This window comes from Schistocerca gregaria, chromosome 4 (assembly GCF_023897955.1).
Source record: "Schistocerca gregaria isolate iqSchGreg1 chromosome 4, iqSchGreg1.2, whole genome shotgun sequence".
NCBI classification, from domain to species: Eukaryota; Metazoa; Arthropoda; class Insecta; order Orthoptera; family Acrididae; genus Schistocerca; species Schistocerca gregaria.
The window spans coordinates 250,384,244-250,404,987 of NC_064923.1; the positions used below are offsets into that span (position 1 = coordinate 250,384,244).

The following is a 20,744-nucleotide window of genomic DNA, read 5'->3' on the forward strand; positions in this document are numbered from 1 at the left end:
GGTATGCAGCCGGATCCCGTCGACATTCTGCCACGATATTTCGGCCCAGAGACGTCCGGCCATCATCAGGTGAGTACACAACTACTGAAGAGCCCAGGTGCAGTCGCGGTATTTATCCCGATTCTCGCGCACGTGTTGACATGCGCGGCACAGCCGAGTTGTACGTGCTGCCCTCGTTGGTGAAAGTAAAAGATCATCTAGTCATTGAGTATCGAATGACGCTGTCTATTCCGCTGTGAATGTATAATTTTAATAACAGGATTCCAATTTTTATCCAGTTGAAAGCCGTTGTCACGATTTATAAGATTATCGGCAAGACGTATTATAAATCGTGACAACTGCTTTCAACTGGATAAAATTGGAATCCTGTTATTAAAATTATACATTCACAGCGGAATAGACAGCGTCATTCGATACTCAATGACTAGATGATTTTTTACTTTCACCACCGAGGGCAGCACGTACAACTCGGCTATGCCGCGCATGTCAACACGTGCGCGAGAATCGGCATAAATACCGCGACTGCACCTGGGCTCTTCAGTAGTTGTGTACTCACCTGATGATGGCCGGACGTCTCTGGGCCGAAATATCGTGGCAGAATGTCGACGGGATCCGGCTGCATACCCGGAAATTATTAGAAGAGCGTTCTTAATGAGTAGTAAAAAGCGCAGTTCACTTCCCTTTTCAAGAAACTTCGTCGAAGAGGCTTACAAATCTACACGCCTACATCTCTGACGTCCGACTGTTGTAGGATTTTGGAACATGTATTATACTAGCGTGTCACGACATTTCTGGAGACCGTGAAGCTCCTCGAAGACAACGAGGGCTCTATTCATCTACGAGACACAGAAAGCAGCAGACACAGCCGCGTAGGTACCTTGATTTCCAGAAGGCGTTCGATACAGTTCTGCACTGTCACCCAACGAACAAAACACGAATGTACGGAATATCAGACCAGCTATGTGTTTGAACTGAATAATTGCTAGCAAACACAACACTGCACGTCATACTCAATGGAGAAAAATCTTCAGATGTAAAAGTAACTTCGGGCGTGCCCCAAGTGAATGTTATAGGACCGTAACTTTTCAGAATATATCTAAATGATTTAGTAGGTATTGTCGGAAGTTCCATTAGTCTTTTCGCGGATGATGCGGTGATGTATAGAGAACTTGAAAGACTGCAAAATTGTAGCGAAATCCACACTGGACTACACAGAGGCTCGACACTTGATGCAGCATAAACAGATGTAACGTACTGTGAATATGTAGACAAAAGGCCCCTTTTTGTATGATTACAAAATTGCGGAACAATCACTGCAAGCACTTACTTCCATAAAATATCTAGGAATATGCGTATGGACCAATTTGAAGTGGAACAGCCACATAAAATTAACTGTGAGTAAGGCGGAATAATTTTCAGAAATTGTAGTCCATCAACAAACGAAGTAGCTCACAAAATACTCGTTCAGCCAGTACTTCAATATTAAACTTCCTGGATAGATTAAAACTGTGTGCGAGACTCGAACTCGTGACCTTTGCCTTTCGCAGGCAAGTGCTCTACCAACTGAGCTACCCAAGCACGACTCACGCCCCGTCCTCACAGCTTTAATTCCGCCAGTAGCACTTGCAAGCGAAAGGCGAAGGTCCCGAGTTCGAGTCTCGGTCCGGCACACAGTTTTAATATGATAGGAAGTTTCATATCTCCGCACACTCCGCTGTAGAGTGAAAATTTCATTCTAGTACTTCAATATTGTTCATCATTATACGATCCGTACCGAATGGGGCCAATAGGGGAAATAGGGAATATTCAAAGAAGAGGAGCACGTTTTGTTACAGATTCATTTAGCGAGGGCGAAAGCACACACAATGCTCAGCAAACTCCGGTGGCAGACGCTGCAACAGTCATTCTGCATCACGTTAAGGTCCACTGTTAAAGTTCTGAGAGTGTATATTCCTCGAAGTCTCAAGCAATGTATTTCTCCTTACTACGACTACCCCGCGAAAAGATCATTAAGGCAAAATTAGAGAGACGCGAGCCCACAGGAGGCTTATAAGTGTACAGTGTAACGGGTAGTAATGGTAAAAAATTTTGTTGTATTCTGCTTTCATCATTTTAACTTAGCCTCAGGCAGTTGAGTGAGCAGTTACGTAAACTACTCCACAGTACTTGCTGTCGGCTCGCACCTGCTATTACGCTGAGGTAGGGACGCCACCACGGTGTTGCTGAGTGAGGGACGCCAACTTCCTGCCACAAACCCGTCAGTGGGAGGTACGCAAATGTGTCGGAGAATTAGCGGCCACAACAGCGGATCGCTCTATTGCCTGCCAGCTACCTTACCAACCAGTCCTTCCTATTGAGGGTGAAATGCTCTTTCCGGACCATGTGCGATTGACTCAGCAGCCGTAGCCAGTTTCCGTGAATACTGTAGCCATAGCTGTAGTTCTTGGGAATAAAACCAATTTTTCTTTGAATCCCGGCATTTCCTTTGAATCCTAGTATTTTTTACGTGTAGGGAAACCCTCCTGGTTGCCCACCTGAGCTCCTGATACTATCTTGACCACGTACACCAGCAGCCTTCCTACCCACGAACCATAAGCGATGGAATGAAAAAAGGGGGAAATGACACTGATTCACAAAGTACACTACGCCACCCACCGTAAGGTTGCTTGCGAAGTGTAGACGTAGACGTGAATGTGGAGAAGTAATGTTAACATCTAAGTATTTCTACACCTACATCTACATACATATTCCGCAATCCACCATACGGTGCGTGGCGGAGGTTACGTCGTACCACAACCAGCATCTTCTCTCCCTGTTCCACTCCCAAACAGAAGGAAGGAAAAATGACTATCTATATTCCTCTGTACGAGCCCTAATCTCTCATATGTTATCTTTGTGGTCTTACCGCGAAATGTAAGTTGGCGGCAGTAAAATTTTACTGCAGTCAGCCTCAAATGCTGGTTCTCTAAATTTCCTCAGTAGCGATTCACGAAAAGAACGTCTCCTTTCTTCCAGAGACTCCCACCCGAGTTCCGGAAGCATTTCCGTAACACTCACATAATCCAACCTGATAGGTATCCCAAACGCTCGAGCAGTACTCAAGAATAGGTCGTATTAGTGTTTTATAAGCGGTCTCCTTTACAGACGAACCACATCATATCGCTCTGCAATGTTACGCCCAAATATTTAATCCACGTGACTGTCAAGCGCTACACTACTAATGGAGTATTCAAACATTACCGGATTCTTTTTCCTATTCATCTGCATTAATATACATTTACCTATATTTAGAGTTAGCTGCCATTCTTTACACTAATCACAAATCCTGTCCAAGTCATCTAGTATCCTCCTACAGTCACTCAAGGACGACACCTTCCCGTACACCACAGCATCATCAGCAAACAGCCTCACATTGCTAACCACCCTATCCAAAAACTCATTTATGTAGATACAAAACAACATCGGACCTACCACACTTCCCTGGGGCACTCCAGATGATACCCTCACCTCCGATGAACACTCACCATCGATGACAACGTACTGGGTTCTATTACTTAAGTTTGGATATAAAAATTGTCAACTTCTCCCTTTTTTAATAATCGGAGGTTAATTTACTAATAGCCCTCGTACAGTGTTGTTAGATAAGGGTCTTTTGGTCACTTACGGGGCCGTAGCTGTGGAATGAAAGGTAAAGCTGGATGCGGCTGCTGTCTGCCAGGACATGGTCCCTCAGAGCCCTGGTTTCAGACTCGGAAAACGCTTCAGGTCCGGCGTACGTCTCACTGCAGGGAAATGAACTGGCTCCAACCTCTGAAACACAAGTGGCAGATGTCATGTGAAACTTCGCAACGCCGTTTATGTCTTGAAAAGGTTATTGTGTGCATCCACAACAATTTCATGTAAACGTAGATCATAAACTGTCTGCAGATCTCGAAAAATAATCTAATGAAGCTGTATGCGATGAATTAGCAGGAACGGAACGTCTAAAGTTAAACTGTAGGATGACAATGAGTCGAGTAACCGCTCATCTACAATATGTATCCTCAGTCAAGCACTGGGAACGCGATTAGGGGACCCCTGAGTTTTCAGCAGCAATGAAAGAAATTTAAGTGATAACTATATAAAAACTAAAACAAGCCTAAAATTTTAAACATAATTATCTTCTTACCCATCCAATGGAAATCGTAATTTCTGTTGCCATCGACACCTACACATAGATTCGACTCTGTAGATCGCGTCTTCCTCCACATCCGTTCCTGTAACATTCAGAGCAGTTACGGAGATATATTACAATGACGTATACCTTGAGAACCAAGAATAAATGATAAAAATATAAGGATAGGCTCTTTTTTTCATAATGCGCTGTGTCCTGCTCTCCAATGCCTGAAACGTGACAACTAAATTCTTCATACAATATAATCATTTAAAAAGAGATTTACGTTAGGTATTTGCGGAATTCCATTATGGAGGTTTCAACCTTTCTTACATGTTTACCGCAAAAGGGGATAAAATGTGTTTTAGGTATGTAAACTGCATCGTTTGCACGACTACATTCAGATTTCAACGAAAATGGGTAGCGAGTCACTAGTGCAACGCTTTCAACTGACATAGCTTGTGTCAAAATGTGCAAGCGTTGGAACTACGGAATATGGTTACAGTTCTGAATTAAATACAACAATAATTTGAGAATTTAGTGGATGTTAAGAGGAATGAAATGAACTTAAAAAGAATGTTAAACAGTTGTTTGAGCGATCTTCCTTTACGTGAAGTATTTTTAGTGAGTAAATAATATCATTTTACATGTTATCAAACCGTCTTCATCTTTATTTTCAAAGCATTCTCACTGTGCAGTTTATTATCTGCTACCCTAATGGAACATATTTTCCGTGTTAGTTAATTATCTGATTGAAATTTTAATTTGGGGAGGCGCAGTAAAGGAGTGAGAGACTGCTGCAGCAGAAGATAAACAGTAGAGACATGAAAACGTGGGTTTTAAACAATTGTTTCACTTAGTTTTTACGTCTCGGTAGGTCTGTAGATGTTTAAGAACTTGGGGCTCTGACGTTCTCCGATTTGTCAAATATTGCTAGTTTCTCTTACGACTTTCGCCATCAGTTATTACTTCCGTGTTATGTCGGACGCTTGCCTGAGATGTAGCAGTCTATTGCACCTCCTCGCGCGTAAACTCTTCATAAGTTCATGTATCGCCAGTCCGTGTTCGAGAATTTTCTGCCTGTCTGTAGGCCGATAATATTGTAGGTGTGTTTCAGTCCAACAATGTGGCATTCGTCTGTGATACGCCTGTTGGAGGCAAAAGAAGATAGTGGAAGGAGGGGGGTGTAATTGGAAGTAAACATGCAAAGGAGAAAAATGGAGAGAAATTTAAATTTTTCGTGTTCTTCTGTATCTGTTTGTAAGCTCGAAAATTATTAAGGGAAGGAAGGAGTTGTTTCAAGAGGAGTCTCATAAATGACATAGGCCGTGAAGTTAGGATGAGGATGTTGCAATTTATTTCCATCTCTATATGTTGTTAAATTCTGACGCTGTTCTTATCCTCGCCCCTTGCTTTGAACGCTGATTGTTGATTCCCATTCATTTTGTCTTTTCTGATAAATGACGCTTGATACCATGCTAACACTTTTCTTAAATGCTGCCTGTTTAATGATAGAGTGTTTTAATGAGTACTCATTAAAATTAAAGGCAATTTTACACAGATACCCGATCTTCAGCAGCAGACAAGGGTCCTTACTAAGCTGCAATCGTTACAGAATGAACATTCACTGCAGAACAATCACTTCCTTAACAGAGTTTTCGATGTTTCTATTAGCAGTTAGTTAATTACTAGCTGAGAAACCCGTCATAGCCCCAGTATTTATTTATTCCAGTCTTCTATTAGTCCATCTTCTCTTTCCCCTTCACTCTGTATATCTCCTTCCTCCTCTCTTCGTACATTTTCTCCTTTTCCCTCTCTCTGTACACCTGCTCCTTTGCCCTCTCTCTCCTCTCTCTCCTTCTCCTCTTGCCACTTTCTTTTTCCATGCCCTATTGCCCCCCCTCTCCTCTCTGTCCTTCTCTTCTCCTCCTTCCGCCTCTCTCTATCCATCTTCTTCTTCCCCTCTCTTTTTATCCACCTCACCTGCCTCCTCTCTTTATCCTCCCCTCCCAGTTCTCTGTTCATCACCACTACCATCCCCTCTCTCTGTCCATCTTCACCAACCTCTCTCTCCGTCCCGCGTCCGGCCATCCTGATTTAGGTTTTCCGTGATTTCCCTTTATCACTCCAGGCAAATGCCTGGATGGTTCCTCTGAAAGGGTACGGCCGACTTCCTTCCCCATCCTTCCCTAATCCGATGAGACCGATGACCACGCTGTCTGGTCTCCTTCCCCAAACAACCAACCAACCATCCCTCTCTCCGTCCACGTCCTTCCCTACAACCCATCCCCTTCTCTGTCCATTTCCTCGTGCTCCTTCTCGATGTATCTCTGCAATGCGTTGTAGTTCTCTCCTCTTCGTTGCACAGTTATGTCACGGCTTGTGTTTTCATTGCTCGTAATTACCATATCGACGACTTCTATCTTCTTCTATCTGAGTAGCATTAAATCGACGTTCGTGTTCTCCAGGTGGCCTTTTGTCAGCTCGAATTGTAGCTTTATAGTCACCAGAAAGCATTCGGTCTAGTACTGTTTTGAATATGTGCATCAGTAGACTGTATTAGTGTAAGGTTTTCTGTCCATGTTGGATTACTTCTCGTCTCAGTACATTGATATTTGTACATCGCTGATCAATTTGTGTTTCTTTATTTCCGATGATATACTTGCAGACATTTATGGTCTTCGTTGCGTAGTGGTAGTAATGATCCCATGTTGTGACATATTTGTCCTTGGATGGAAAAAAAAAACGTAATCGATTTCATCTCTGTTAGTGTTGACCGAATTGACAGGAATAAGTCGCTTGGAAAGAGGCGTAGTACGCTTTTATATTTACAAGAAAATGTTTTGATTCTGGAGGTTCCCCTGTGGAGGTGCTTCTGGTGGCAGTAGTCGAATTTTTCCAGTTATGCAACGGAATCCTGGTGTTTCTCTCCTGTAGTGTTTCGCTTTGCAAAATTGGCTGACGCTATCCATCTATACAACTACGACGTGTTTGTGTTTGTTATTTTCTTTCGTCTGGTCGTAGTGAAATGCTTCATTTGTTAGGTTGTGCTGTTTACTTGTCCTCGTTTGCTCTTCTAGTAGGGTGATATTATCATGACTGGCTTGAGTTCGCAGTCTTCCATTATAAGATAGCCCCGCAATTCTTGATTCTTGAATCAGTCCATTTCGTTGTTCTTCGGTTTCTCTGTTTCACACGGTGCTCATTGTCGTTCGTTGCGAACTTAAACGTGCTACGCGCTCTTCGTCTGTTTCGATAGCAATAACAAAGTAACAAAAGGCGTTTTACGATCTCTGTTTCAACTGGTACAGTTAAGTTACAATGGTACGCCACGATTTTGGACGGATCGTACGTAAGGAGGACAAAGATCTTGCGTTGCCGTGTTGCCCTCCAAGGTCGCCTAGAGTTTCGTTAAAGACTGCCTAAGCGCCTTCTGGTGCAACGACTTGGGTGAATCGCGACTCAGCGTGGCGATCCGCACTGTATGGTCCCGACATGCACGCAAGGTTATGCCACGAGGATAACTATCTAGAACGAATTTTTCACTCTGCAGCGGATTGGGCTCTGACATTAAACTTGCTGCCAGATTAAAATTGTGTGCGGAACCGATGCTCGAACTCGCGACCTTTGCTCTTCACAGCCAAGTACTCTAACGACGAGTTACCCAAGCACGACACAGGATCCTCCTCACAGCTTTACTTCCACCAGCACCTCATCTTCTACCTTCCTAATTCCACCGTTGTTCTGCGAAACTGGCAGGACTCTCGGAAGAAAAGATATTTCGGAGCTATGGCTTAGAAACAGCGTGGAGAATGTTTCCAGAAAGAATTTTCACTCTGCAGCGGAGTGTGTGCTGATGTGAAACTTCCTGGCAAATTAAAATTGTGGTAAGGCAAAGATCCAGAGTTCGAGTCTCGGTCAGCATACTGTTTTAATCTGCCAGGAAGTTTCATATTGTTGGGATGTTTGGAACGCAGCCGGCGGAGGGCACATTGAACATTCTTTAAAGGGCAATAAAAACTTTGACCTAAAGCGTAATTGTTAAAAGTTCCTCATGATCGTGTGTGCATGCATGTAAAAAATATACTTTTGTAAAACTGGGTGGTTCTTCAGGAAAATAAAAACTGTGTAAGCCTAACTAAAACGTAACTTAAAATTTACTCCAAGTTTCATTTATTCTTGTAGAAGATATAGTCTTGCGAAATCGGATAAATCTTTTTGCAACAGCGTTTAATTTTATGACCTCTGATGACTAGTGTGCTAGGTTTCTTACGCTCTCTACACGTTGGCAGGTAGAAAGTCCAGTGCATGCACAACCACGGTGGGAAGGAGGTGGGGATGTCGAGGATCCACGAACTGGTCGATGCGAGATTTACCGTTAATAAGGAGCTTGCCCAGCCAACACTCACTTTCAAGGCAGACTGGGCCTGACGACATCCCAGTCACGTCAAAGGTAAACAGCGCCATTCGTTGTGGCGACATCTCTCTGTCCTGTACAGCAGCTATCTCTAATGCAACTGCATCTGTGTGCTGTCTCAAACAGGGTGTGCAGCATTGACATCTATGCATTAGTTATTAGTTAGGTGGGGGGGGGGGGGTGGTGGGGAGCTAGACCTGGAGTGGGGGGGGGGAGGGGGGATATGCATTATTTTAATATTTTGGAAGATGAATGGCGACTCGCAAGTAGCCATGAAAAGCTCCATTTTCGCAGCTGTTAAAAACCTGTGTAATATCGAATTTTAAATTATTTTCTTGAAAGAAAAACTTGTGAATAAACTATATTTTTTGCTTTCCCTGAGATCTAGGGGAGAGGCGCCGGTCGCCCTTGCCCCCGGGTATAGGTGCTCTTGGTGTCCACCGATGGAGTCCCTGATTTAAACTTAAGCATCTCGAAAAATAAGATCGATAGACAACAAAACATATGTTACAATGCAATGAACACCCTTAGCTGCTTACAGGCGTTGACATACGTCAACGGGGACAGATGAAACGTGTGCCCCGACCGGGATTCGAACCTGGGACCTCCTGCTTACATGGCAGACGCTCCGTCCATCTGAGCCACCGAGGGCACAGATGATAGCGCGAATGCAGGGATTTATCTCTGTCCCGCATCCCTCGAAACCCACATTTTCAACGTATTGTCACGCACTACATTCGTAGTGCCCACACCATCTTAGTATATATATATATAGTTAAGGCTCACCGGCCACTTGACCATCTTCTTCTTCTGTGCGAATGCACAAACAGTGCCCGAACTGTTACGGGAATCGGCAACGCGCCGCGAGTAATGAGTATTATGGGCGGGGGCACTACGTATGTAGTGCGGGACAATGCGTGGAGAATGTGGGTTTCGTGGGAGGCGTGCCAGAGATAAATCCCTGCAGTATCGCTATCCTCTGCGTCCTCGGTGGCTCAGATGGATAGAGCTTCTGCCATGTAAGCAGGAGATCCCAGCTTCGAGTCCCGGTCGGGCACTCATTTTCATCTGTCCTCGTTGACGTATGTCAACTTCTGTAATCAGCTAAGTGTGTTCATTTCATTGTAATTTCATTCTAACGAGCTGCATGGTCACCGATGGTATCTGTTGTTTCGGACATGTCCGACAGGACAGATACCATCTTAGTACATAAATCATATGTTTGTTGTGAAAGCTGTAAAAATTTCATACAGAAATTTCGAAAAGCTGCTAACGGATGACGCTGAACGTAATGCAGGACTTACAGCATCAGCACGCACTGTTCAACTCGTTCTCAGCAAGCAGGCTTTCGAATCGCATAGCACTCTTCTCGAAATGTCCCACACTCGCAGTATGGAGGAGGCGCAAGCGGACGATGAAATTTGGCACCACATCCCATAGCGTGTCAACGCAAATGGATTCAGATCCCAAACACATCGCTGATTCAAGCTTGTCCATCGAGGTGGGATGCTTCCGGTAGAGAGACATTTTCAATTTACCCCACGAAAGGTAGTAATAAGAAGGCTGATCGGCGAATTTGGAGACCAACCCACCCCCGCGCCAGTAAATTTTCAATAATTCAACGCTGTAACTCTATTCGCAAAGTACCCATGAAGAAATCGAAACACTTGTTCAGTGAGATATGGTCTGCATAAATCACTAAGTGACTGGTCGGTCCTCCAAGCCTAGCCGTCTGGCGACGAACTGATCCAAAGCCGCTCGGGATTAGCCGAGCGGTCTAGGGGGCTGCAGTCATGGACTTTGAGGCTGGTCCCGGCGGAGGTTCGAGTCCTCCCTCGGGCATGGGTGTGTGTGTTTGTCCTTAGGATGATTTAGGTTGAGTAGTGTGTAAGCTTAGGGACTGATGGCCTTAGTAGCTAAGTCTCATAAGATTTCACACACATTTGAAAAACATTTTTTTTGGGCTGATCCAAAATTCTAATGTTCCATTCACTCGTGATTGCTTCTCGGTTGAAAAAGGGCCAATAATGCCTGCTGCATACCGCAGCCAAAACAGTAACTTTGATAGAATGCAGTGGTATCGTTACACACAAATGCGAATTTTCGGAACCCCAAAGCCGTCAAAATTTTGTTTATTCACGACCCCATTCATGTGGAAGTGCAGTTGATCTGTGAACCAGTTGCAGCCAAAATAATATCCTTCATTATCAAATCATTGTGAGAATCTCGTTCGTAAAGTCATTTGCCTGTCACATAGCTCGTACGGGTATGGCGTGGTGGCTTTGGATTTTGATTGGAAACATAAGTAAGCTCTATCGGAATATATAATCCATGCGGGAATGCTTCATGCTAGTCTATGCGGAAATTGTCGTGGATTTTGCTGAACAATTCAAGAAACCACGGCGACATTTTCAGGAGTAACTGCAGTTTGTCTGGGCCCAATATTGCCCGCTCGATCTTCAACCAAGCTGCATGTACGTTGGAATATGGTGAAGAGATTGCGAATGTTTTCCTTTTCGGACATTAAATCGTGTTTGAAAACTGCGTCTTGTAGTCATAAAAAATGGCTCTGCGCACTATGCGACTTAACTTCTAAGGTCATCAGTAGCCTAGAACATAGAACTAATTAAACCTAAGTAACCCAAGGACATCACACACATCCATGCCCGAGGCAGGATTCGAACCTGCGACCGTAGCGGTCGCTCGGTTCCAGGCTGTAGCGTCTAGAACCGCACGGCCACGTATTGTAGTCATAGGACTGTGTTCCGACCTGTGGTATTCCATTACCAGAAAAAGACGTTGTTGGATGGAATACATGATTTCAACCTCTTCCTTCGGTACGCTAATCTCCTTTCGCGGTTCAACGGTGGATCTGATCCCTCTGAGCTGCGGAGCGATATTTGTAGGCACTACGAATTGTGAGTACAGTGCCATCTATTGGCAATGTACAACATTTTTACAGCCTTCACAATAGACGTACCGTTTGTTGCACTCGTATGTCGATCTTAGTCTTAGAGGTATTTCATTTTGAAATCAGGGCCTCCTTCGCTGGACACCCTGTACAACATAAATACTAAGGTGAGAAATGCTACAGTCAAAAGTAACAATTGTTAACATTACCGATGTGAAGGTGTACTCGTAACCATCAGGGTTGAGCACGGGGATGATGTGCCAGTCGACGCTGGCTGTGAGCGCGCTCTCGGCTGCGTTCTCGACCAGCTGGTTGATGACGTAGAGGGCGGCAGCTGGAGCGATCCACTCCCTGGCGTGGATGCCTGCGTCGATTACAATTACTGGACGGGTGCCGTCCCCACCGGATGAAATCTTGATCATGTCTATGGGCCGGCCCTCGAAGCTCTGCCCAATGGTCTCCACGGACACCAAGCTGGGGTAGCTTGAAGCCAGGTCTGACAGGTACTGCCGAATCTGTAAACCACAGGTGCAGCGTAGACATAACTCATTGCTGTAGGCAATTTATTAATTTAATGAATACACCTTGTAAGCTCCATAGAAATATCTACCCCTAAGGTTCATTAAAATTTAAACATATGACTGTTTGAGTAACAGGAGGACTCACATCTATAGATCGCATCTCTTCCTAGCAATGTCTGTACGCCCCAACAAATGCAATCACAGTTAGGTTTCCAATCAACATTATACAGTATTAGCAAGCACTCTCTACCCTATTTTGCGATATTACAATTAGAGCTGCCATTCTTTCAACTTTTTCGATGTCCTCCGTCAATCCTGTGTGATACGAATCCCACACCTCATAGCAACACTCCAGGCGAGGGAGGACAAGCATAGTGACAGCAATTTCTTCAGTAGATCTGTTGCATTTTCTAAATGTACTGCCAGTAAAATTTAGTCTTTGATTTGCTTTTCCCACGACATTATCTATGTGATATTTCCAATTTAAGTCATTCGTAAGAGTAATGCCTAAGTATTTAGTTGAATTTATAGCCTTTAGATTTGTCTGATTTATCGTGTAACCGAAATTTAGCGGATTCCTTTCGTTATTCATGTAGATGACTTCACATTATTCATTATATAGAGTGAAATATATATTAGACAATGGTAGCAACTTCCGAGTAGTTCTTACATGGGCCTTATCAGGAAGAGTGTTGGAAATATCTGCATGGTATTCCATTCCAAAAACACTTAACTTGGTTCGAGAGATAGCCAATGCATACACAATTTACACAGTCCCTATACTATAAAACAAAAAATAAATTGTCTTAATTAATTACCACCTTTTTAATAGAGAGGGTGTACGCACGTCGAGTTCCAAGAATATGAAAACATACCGTATCTATAATCCGTTAAGGCTGATTGTACTCAATTGTGACTTGTCTAGTGTTTAAAAGAAATTAAAAACGGCATATACAACACAGATATAGTGAAATTTAGAAGAAAATTTGACAAAATGTAACGTAGAGATTTCGAAATTTTCTCCGAGAAGCTAAAGGATTATTCAGGATATCTTTGTTGTACCTGTTCATAGTTTCATAGCCAACGGAGAAAGTGGATTCCAAATCGTATACGTGAAGCCATAAGTAACGATGTTTTGCGATCCTCTGCAAACGGAACAATAAAAACAGATCTATCATTCTATTCTTAATAATTGGACTAGGTTTGAACTCCGAATTTTGGATTTACTGCTGTCCCTCCCGTCTACGCTCTATTTTGAGCTGTATATTCTCTTTGCAACATTACGCATTGGTCAGCGAAGGTGGAGTCGCCTTGGTATATCCATATCAGAATTCTTCATCCAGAATGCTCGTGAAAATTGGATGTTTCCTTTAAGTCATTGATCACACATGGTTTTTCCTTCCACACCATTTAAATAGCATTATCTGCAAATTATTGAAGACACACTTAGCAATCTGTAACAGCATGAGTTTTATATCTGAGGTGTCTGAACAGACTCAATTTTTGCTGTCGGATACATCCCTGTGTGAACGACGTAATCAATGTCCACTTTATTACCAATGTGAAATATGGGAACCCTTCCACCGCCTGTTAAAAATATATTTTTCGCAACTGAATGTTACTAAGATTTTTTAGTAATTAATAAATACAAGGTTTTTTATGTTATTCCACTTCAAAAGGACATTAACAAATTATATCGTTTTTTAGCTTCACATTTTTCTCGCAAAGTCCTTCAGATAGGGATATCTTAAACTAAGTGGATGCTTCATTCTCCATAGATTCTGAAACTAGTTACTCAGTAACGTTATCCGCGCTATCAGATCGCTTAGCAACATACTGTTGACTTTTTAGAACTTTCTGTGTTTACGCTAAACCCTCTGAGAATCGCGCCAATTGCAGTTGTCAATTTAGGGTCACGGCATTTGTGTAGTTATTTGACTGATGGGAGATACACACCTCGTCGTAAGTTTGGTACTCCGTGAACGATATGCGGGACTCAGGGCGCCGAGGCAGAGCCTTGTGGTGCGTCAAATTCCGCTCCTTCTGGAACACCCTGAAAACCATACACATCATCATTACAGCACACACATTTGACTAGGACGAAACTGTACACTGCTCACACCACAATCATCATCAGTCATTTGACATTCACAGTTGGATAAAGGCTTTGGAAAGAGCTTTCCATCCATTACGGGCATCCAAATAATATAGGTTGTATACCGTCTTTTACGACTCTAATACAATGTCTTATTTAAACGGTGTGCGTTTCACTTTATGTCAATGCATTTCCAGTAGCCGGATGTTTATTTCCTTCTGCATATTTAGAATGAAGCAGGAAACAAAATATCTAAACCACTGAAGACGTTTGAAATAAAGTGAGACGCATATAGTAGCAAAGGATCGCCTGTGACCTACACTGAAAGGCAAAAGAAACAGGTATGGGCTTGCGTATTCAAATACAGAGATACGTAAACAGGCAGAATTCAGTGCTGTGGTCGGCAACGCCTATATAAAACCACAAGTGTCTGCCGCAGTTGTTACTTCGGTTACTGCTGCTACAGTGGCGTTTTATCAAGATTTAAGTGAGTTTGAAGGTGGTGTTATAGTCGGCGCACGATCGATGCGACACAGCATCTCCGAGGTGTGCGATGAAGTAGAGATTTCCCGTGCGACCATTTCACTAGTGTATCGTGAATAGCACGAATCCGGTAATATCCGACATCGCTGCGGCCAGAAAGAGAATCGTTCAACGTGACAGAATTACAAACCTTCCGACTCAGATTGCTGGGCCATCAACAAGTGTCAGCGCACGAACCATTCAACGAAACATCATCGATGTGGGCTTTCGGAGCCGAAGGCCCTCTCGTGTACCCTTGATGACCCCACAACACTAAGCTTTACGCCTCTCCTGGGCCCGTCGACAAAGACACTGGACTGTTGATGACTGGAAATATTTTGCCCGGTCGGACGAGTCTCGTTTCAAATTGTATCCAGTGAATGGACGTTTTCGGGTATGGAGTCAATCTCATTAATCCATGGACATTGCATGTCAGCAGGCGGCTGTTCAGTATGGTGGAGGCTCTGTAATGGTGTGGAACGTGTGCAGTTCGAGTGATATTGGACCGCTGAGTTGTCTACAGATGACTGTGACAGGTGACACGTACATAAGCATCCTGCCTGATCACCTGCATTCATTCATGTCCATTGTGCATTCCGAAGGACTTGGTGATTTCCATCGTTACAATGTGACACCTCACACGTCCATAATTGCTACAGAGTGGCTCCAGGAACACTCTTCTGAGTTTAAACAATTCTGGTGGCCACTAGACTCCCCAGACATGAACAATATTGAGCATATCTGGAATGGCATGTAACGTGCTCTTCAGAAGAGATATCCTCTCCCTAGTACTCTTGCGAATTTATGGGCAGCCCTGCAGGATTCATGGTGTCAGTTCCCTCCAGCACTACTTCAGACATGAGTCGAGTTCATGCCACGTCCTGTTGCGGCACTTCTGCGTGACCGCGGGGGCCATACACAATATTAGGCAGGTGTACCAATTTCTTTGGCTCTTCAGTGTATATTACTTTTATAACCGCGACTGAGGGAAACAAGCCTAAAAACAAAAACAGCATATATGCGCATCCATGATCTCAGTGCATGTTTTATGAAGTAAACTACTCATCCGTCATTTCCGTCGTTTAAGACCTTCTCTCCAGAAAAGTACATCTTTCGTCCACCTACCGTCCATACGCTTCATTTGCTTCCATTTCATTTTAGTTAATCATCCAGTCTTTTAGCCTGACACATTTGTTTAAAAATTTAAATAATTTTCAAGAATTTATCTCTCAAGTACTCGCTGATGAACGTTTTGTTTATGAATAGTTTTTATGTTGAGATTCCATTTGTTTCCAAAGCCATTTTATGCTTTCCGTCACAGTCACATATAAACCTTAGTTTGGAAAACCATTATTAATTTTGTATAGACTAAGATGGTATCTGTTCTTTCGGACATGTCCGAAAGAACAGATACCATCGGTGACCATGCATATATATATATATATATATATATATATATATATATATATATATATAAGGCACACCGGCCACTTTCTAAACAAATTAAAAGTATTTTCAATATTTTTGAAACTGCTTAGGGTTATTAAAAAATTAGAAAGAAACGGAATGAATTTTTTTTTTTCCAAAATGTTCGTCAAATTGAGGTACCATTTAATCCAATGCTATATTTTTGAAGGAGACCAAACTTTTACCAGATATGCATGACATGATGGCCGAGATACTAGACGTGTTTAATTACACCTATTATGTATCTAAAATATCTCATTTTAGATTTTATTTTATATCTTTTATATTAATAAAAATGTAATTTTTGTATAATTTAGTTGATTCTGCAATAAAGCTTAGGTGTACTACACATACATACAAGGACTATATACATACATGGACTATTGCAAGTTACAGAAAGAAATTAGAGCGACGCTTTATAAACTTTAGGAAATACTTGTACCTAAATTCTGAAAAGTACAACTTGCGGGAAATTGCAAATGAAGATATGAGTCCAATTAAACTGTGCCTCAGCTGAAGCAAGTCTTCATCCTGCACGATTTCTTCATCTTCAGGCTTCCTCTTGGCACTTTTTTGGCATTTATTGCTTCTATGGTAACCTGAAGAGCAAATCTTTCAGCTACATGCATCCTTTGTCTGTCACACGCAAGCAATTGACCTTTCCGTATCAGAGCCACATTTTATGCCTAAATTTCTCGAGACTTTCAACCTTCTTATCACTCCAGCACTGAAACATATTATTGCATCTAGTACACTATATTTTAATATATTTAGTCCTACAAAAACATTCTTGGGTAGTCTTTCCCATATGCAATGGTTGAAACTTTCATGTGTATTCTGAGTGCCTACATGCAGACATTTGCTGAGCAAAACAGGGTCACTCTGGTGTCTAAAATTTGATTTTATTTCATTCATAGCAGGGTCAGGAAGAGAATTCTTATGGTGGTGTATTTGATCACTTGGTAACCACACCAAGAATCTGCTCCTTTAGGGCAAAGTCCGTGAACAGGGTGGTCATCTGTGAACAAGTTATGAAAGTAGATGGCCCACAGAGCTTTGCTCATTGCTGTAACATCATTCAGAGGTGCAGTTCGTCTAATGGCCAATCCATAATAACTCTGAAGAAGGTCTGCTACAGTTTCTGTCAATCTGCCTTGGCCAGACAGAAATTTTCCATCAGATAGCACCATTTATTTCCTTTCTCTTCGTAGCTTTCTCAATCTAGCACCCATTCTCTTTTGCGCATGTCCACAACACTCCAGTTTTGTTACCAAGGTATCACCATAACCACTGAACTCATTAATTTTATTGAAAGCTTTAGACTCCCCATTGCCTAAGTACCTCGTATACCTAACGACCTCTGAAACATTTTTAGAGCTCCCACACTGTCCATAACTGCACTGTAACCATCATAATTCGTGGAACACTGCTGTTCAATAGTTCCTTCAGTGTTACCATGGCAGGTGTGGCAGTACTTAGATAAGCACTCAACATCAACTTTTCCATTCTCCAGAGAAGTAGCCCTTACAACACCATTCAAGGAACGATCTCCTCGACTTTGCAATGTCCCATGAAGTGCAACAGGGATGTACCTGGTTCCACTAATATTTACAGTTTTTTCTACTGCACATTTTATAGATGCTTTAGACACAACCGCCAAGGCACCCAAAAGTATTTTAGGTACTTGCTGAACCTACTGGGAGGAGGAGGGAGGTCCATCAAACCACAAAACGTTTGATCAGCCTTTTTTCCTTTTCCATTGCACGCCTTGAACACACTAACTTCAAATGAATTATGCACAATGTTCAAAGTCATTTTCTTATTGCAGGATCTAAACAGAACAACTAATTTTGAAGCTAAACCCTTCCTGCTACTTTGTGCAGTAATTTACAGACAACCTACACCATCACATTGTTTACATATCACTACTTCCTTTATCAAAGAAGATAAGATGTCCACATCAACAACAACAGATCCAGTACAAACAGCGTCATTGTTAACACAAAAATTTGAATCGCCAGTAGGCATGCAATGTGGGGGTTTCTTCCCTGAATAACTGATACATAGATTGTTTTCAACAGTGTGGCTTCCTTCGTTTGAGAACTGGTTACCACGGAATTTCCTTTTTTTTAATTTCTTGATGCATTGCATAGTTCGTATTTATCGCACACAAAATTATATGTACTTTTACAAATATCTGTAGTGCTTGGGCAACAAACATTCAGAAATATGTGAACTAACTGCTTCAGTGAAACAAAAGTAATTGCTAGGAAAGATAATCATTTACAAACACTAAAAACCTGCACTGTTACCAACATATACAATGTATCATACGTATAGTCGCTGGAAACAGAAAGTTCACAGTGCTTTTCGAAATAATACTGGTTTCTGTAACAGAAATGAAGGGGGCGTGGCAGCATACATGACCGTAACTTTAAAATTTGTTATATGTATGTCATTTTTAATTTGAAACCCTATAATGCATATATAAATGTAATCAGGAAAGACTATAGAATTTAATAAAGTCATAAAAAATTTCCAGTTTTTCACCATTTATAAGTACCGTGTATCCTAAGTTTTCGTTCTGTGTATGTCTGAACTAGCTTTATCTTCCGAGATTTCGTTACCTCTCTGTTTTTGGATAATTTCGGTTTTTTTTATTTATTTCCTGAAGAGCCTGTTTCATTCTAGCTTTATTTTTTTTTTAATGTGCGTCTTACAAATTTATGATTACCTACAATCAGAAAGTAGTTTAGGTGTATCATAGCATACATATCATCATTATTTAATAAAATGTGGTCAACTTAATTTGTTGTTCCATTTGGTCTTCACCAAGTTCATTTTATATTTCTTTCTTTCTGAATGAAAGCGTAAAGGACAAATTGTTTTAGCAAATTCTTCTAACTTAGATATCGTGCCCAAGGCTTTCCATTGAAGAATCGTTCTTTACATCCTCCTTTCCCAATTAACTTTCCGATTAATATCCTGTACTTAGATTTGCTGTTTCTTATTCGTTTACGTAATTCTTCGTACAGATTTAAATAAGTGTGTGGCTGAAGCTTGCATCCCTCTTCAAACCCTTAATCTGATAGACTTTATCTTTCACAAATAATACCTAATTCTATAACTCAATGCGCCTTGCCTTTCCTCTTGCATCCAATTACATTTCACACGCAAATCATTAAATGTGCCATCGAATACATAAAAACTATCAGAAAGCGAATTGTTTCGTTGTTTGTTCTGTACCAGGACATTCCTTCATCTGTTCGGCTCCACTCGCTCTTAAGCCTTTTGCACTGTAAATTACGAATAACGAAATTCGTTTCATCATATGTTTTTTTCCTTTCATTTCTTTCCCTGACCTTTTGACAACGTTTTCTCCACGTGACACTGAGCTCCAAGCTCCATCCCTCCCGCTCTGTAACGCTCTTTTACCTTCGGATAACTATTCAAACTTCCTTATCCAAACTACTTTTCTACGGAACGCGTCCTTGGTCTGAGTGCAGTGTATTGTCATCGTCTTCATCGTACGTTAGCACTATATAAGAGTGGTATAATCAACAATGATGGTCACAGGCGTTTTTCAATCTCTTCAACATCAATACTCAGTGTCTGAAAAATATGTAAATAATTTATTCTTTATAAACTAAATGGTAAACAGTGTCATTATCAAGCAACACTATAGACGGGGGTACATGATTGCGGACCACATTCATACTGGACGTCTTCCACGAAGGAATCAGCATCATGCAGACAGGATGACTTTCCATGTCATAAGGCCAGAATAGTACTACAGTAGGTAGAGAAGCATGATACTGAACTCACGTTGATATCTCGGCCACCACATTTGCGTGACCTGAACCTGATGGAACACATCTTGGCTGCTACAGGGCATAATTTGCTGGAATTGCGTGACCCGTGCGTACTCATCTGGTTGCACATTCCCCTGTAAAGCTACAGATGACTTCGAATCCATGCTACGCATAATCACTGCTGTGTTGCGTTCCAAGTTGGTTCAATGGGCTAATAAGCAAGTGATCAGAATGTTTTGGCTGACTGGTGTAAATCAGAATACGAGTACAGCTTCCACTGGGCCTGCTTGTTCCGTGTGACAGTGGAAATCTGAAGCACCCCATTTTCAGAAAATGTGGATCACGTAACATATAGATCTTCTGAACTGACACAGCATGTTCATGTGCAATTACACGCGTAGTCCTCTAGTAGAAAATGGGCTACCGAAAGCCATGTTCCCACTTTGTTCCTAATACACTACTGGCCATTAAAATTGATACACCACGAAGATGTCGTGCTAGAGACGTGAAATTTAACCCACAGAAAGAAGATGCTGTGATCTGCCAATGATTAGCTTTTCAGAGCATTCACACAAGGTTGGCGCCAGTGGCGACTCGTACAACGTGCTGACATAAGGAAAGTTTCCAACCTATTTCTCTGTACAGCAGCTGACAGGCGTTGCCTGGTGAAACGTTGTTGTGACGCCTCGTGTAAGTAGATAAATGGGTACCATCACGTTTCTGACTTTGATAAAGGTCGGATTGTAGCCTATCGCGATTGCGGTTTACCGTATCGCGCGACATTGCTGCTTGCGTTGGTCGAGATCCAATGACTGTTAGCAGAATATGGAATCGGTGGGTTCAGGA

The 20,744-nt window shown here is 42.1% G+C and overlaps 1 protein-coding gene across 2 annotated transcripts in view; it reads right to left on the reverse strand.

The window, feature by feature from the left end:
* Nucleotides 1-20,744, reverse strand: part of LOC126268054 (carboxypeptidase B-like) — a 169,521-nt gene that overhangs the window by 126,293 nt on the left and 22,484 nt on the right. For both annotated transcript variants that reach the window (XM_049973488.1, XM_049973487.1), the window contains exons 3-6: nucleotides 13,959-14,055; nucleotides 11,691-11,996; nucleotides 4,169-4,256; nucleotides 3,665-3,810 (exon numbers count right to left, since the gene is read on the reverse strand). In XM_049973488.1, the coding sequence (XP_049829445.1) occupies nucleotides 3,665-3,810; nucleotides 4,169-4,256; nucleotides 11,691-11,996; nucleotides 13,959-14,055 (637 nt within the window). The remainder of the gene's footprint in view (nucleotides 1-3,664; nucleotides 3,811-4,168; nucleotides 4,257-11,690; nucleotides 11,997-13,958; nucleotides 14,056-20,744) is intronic.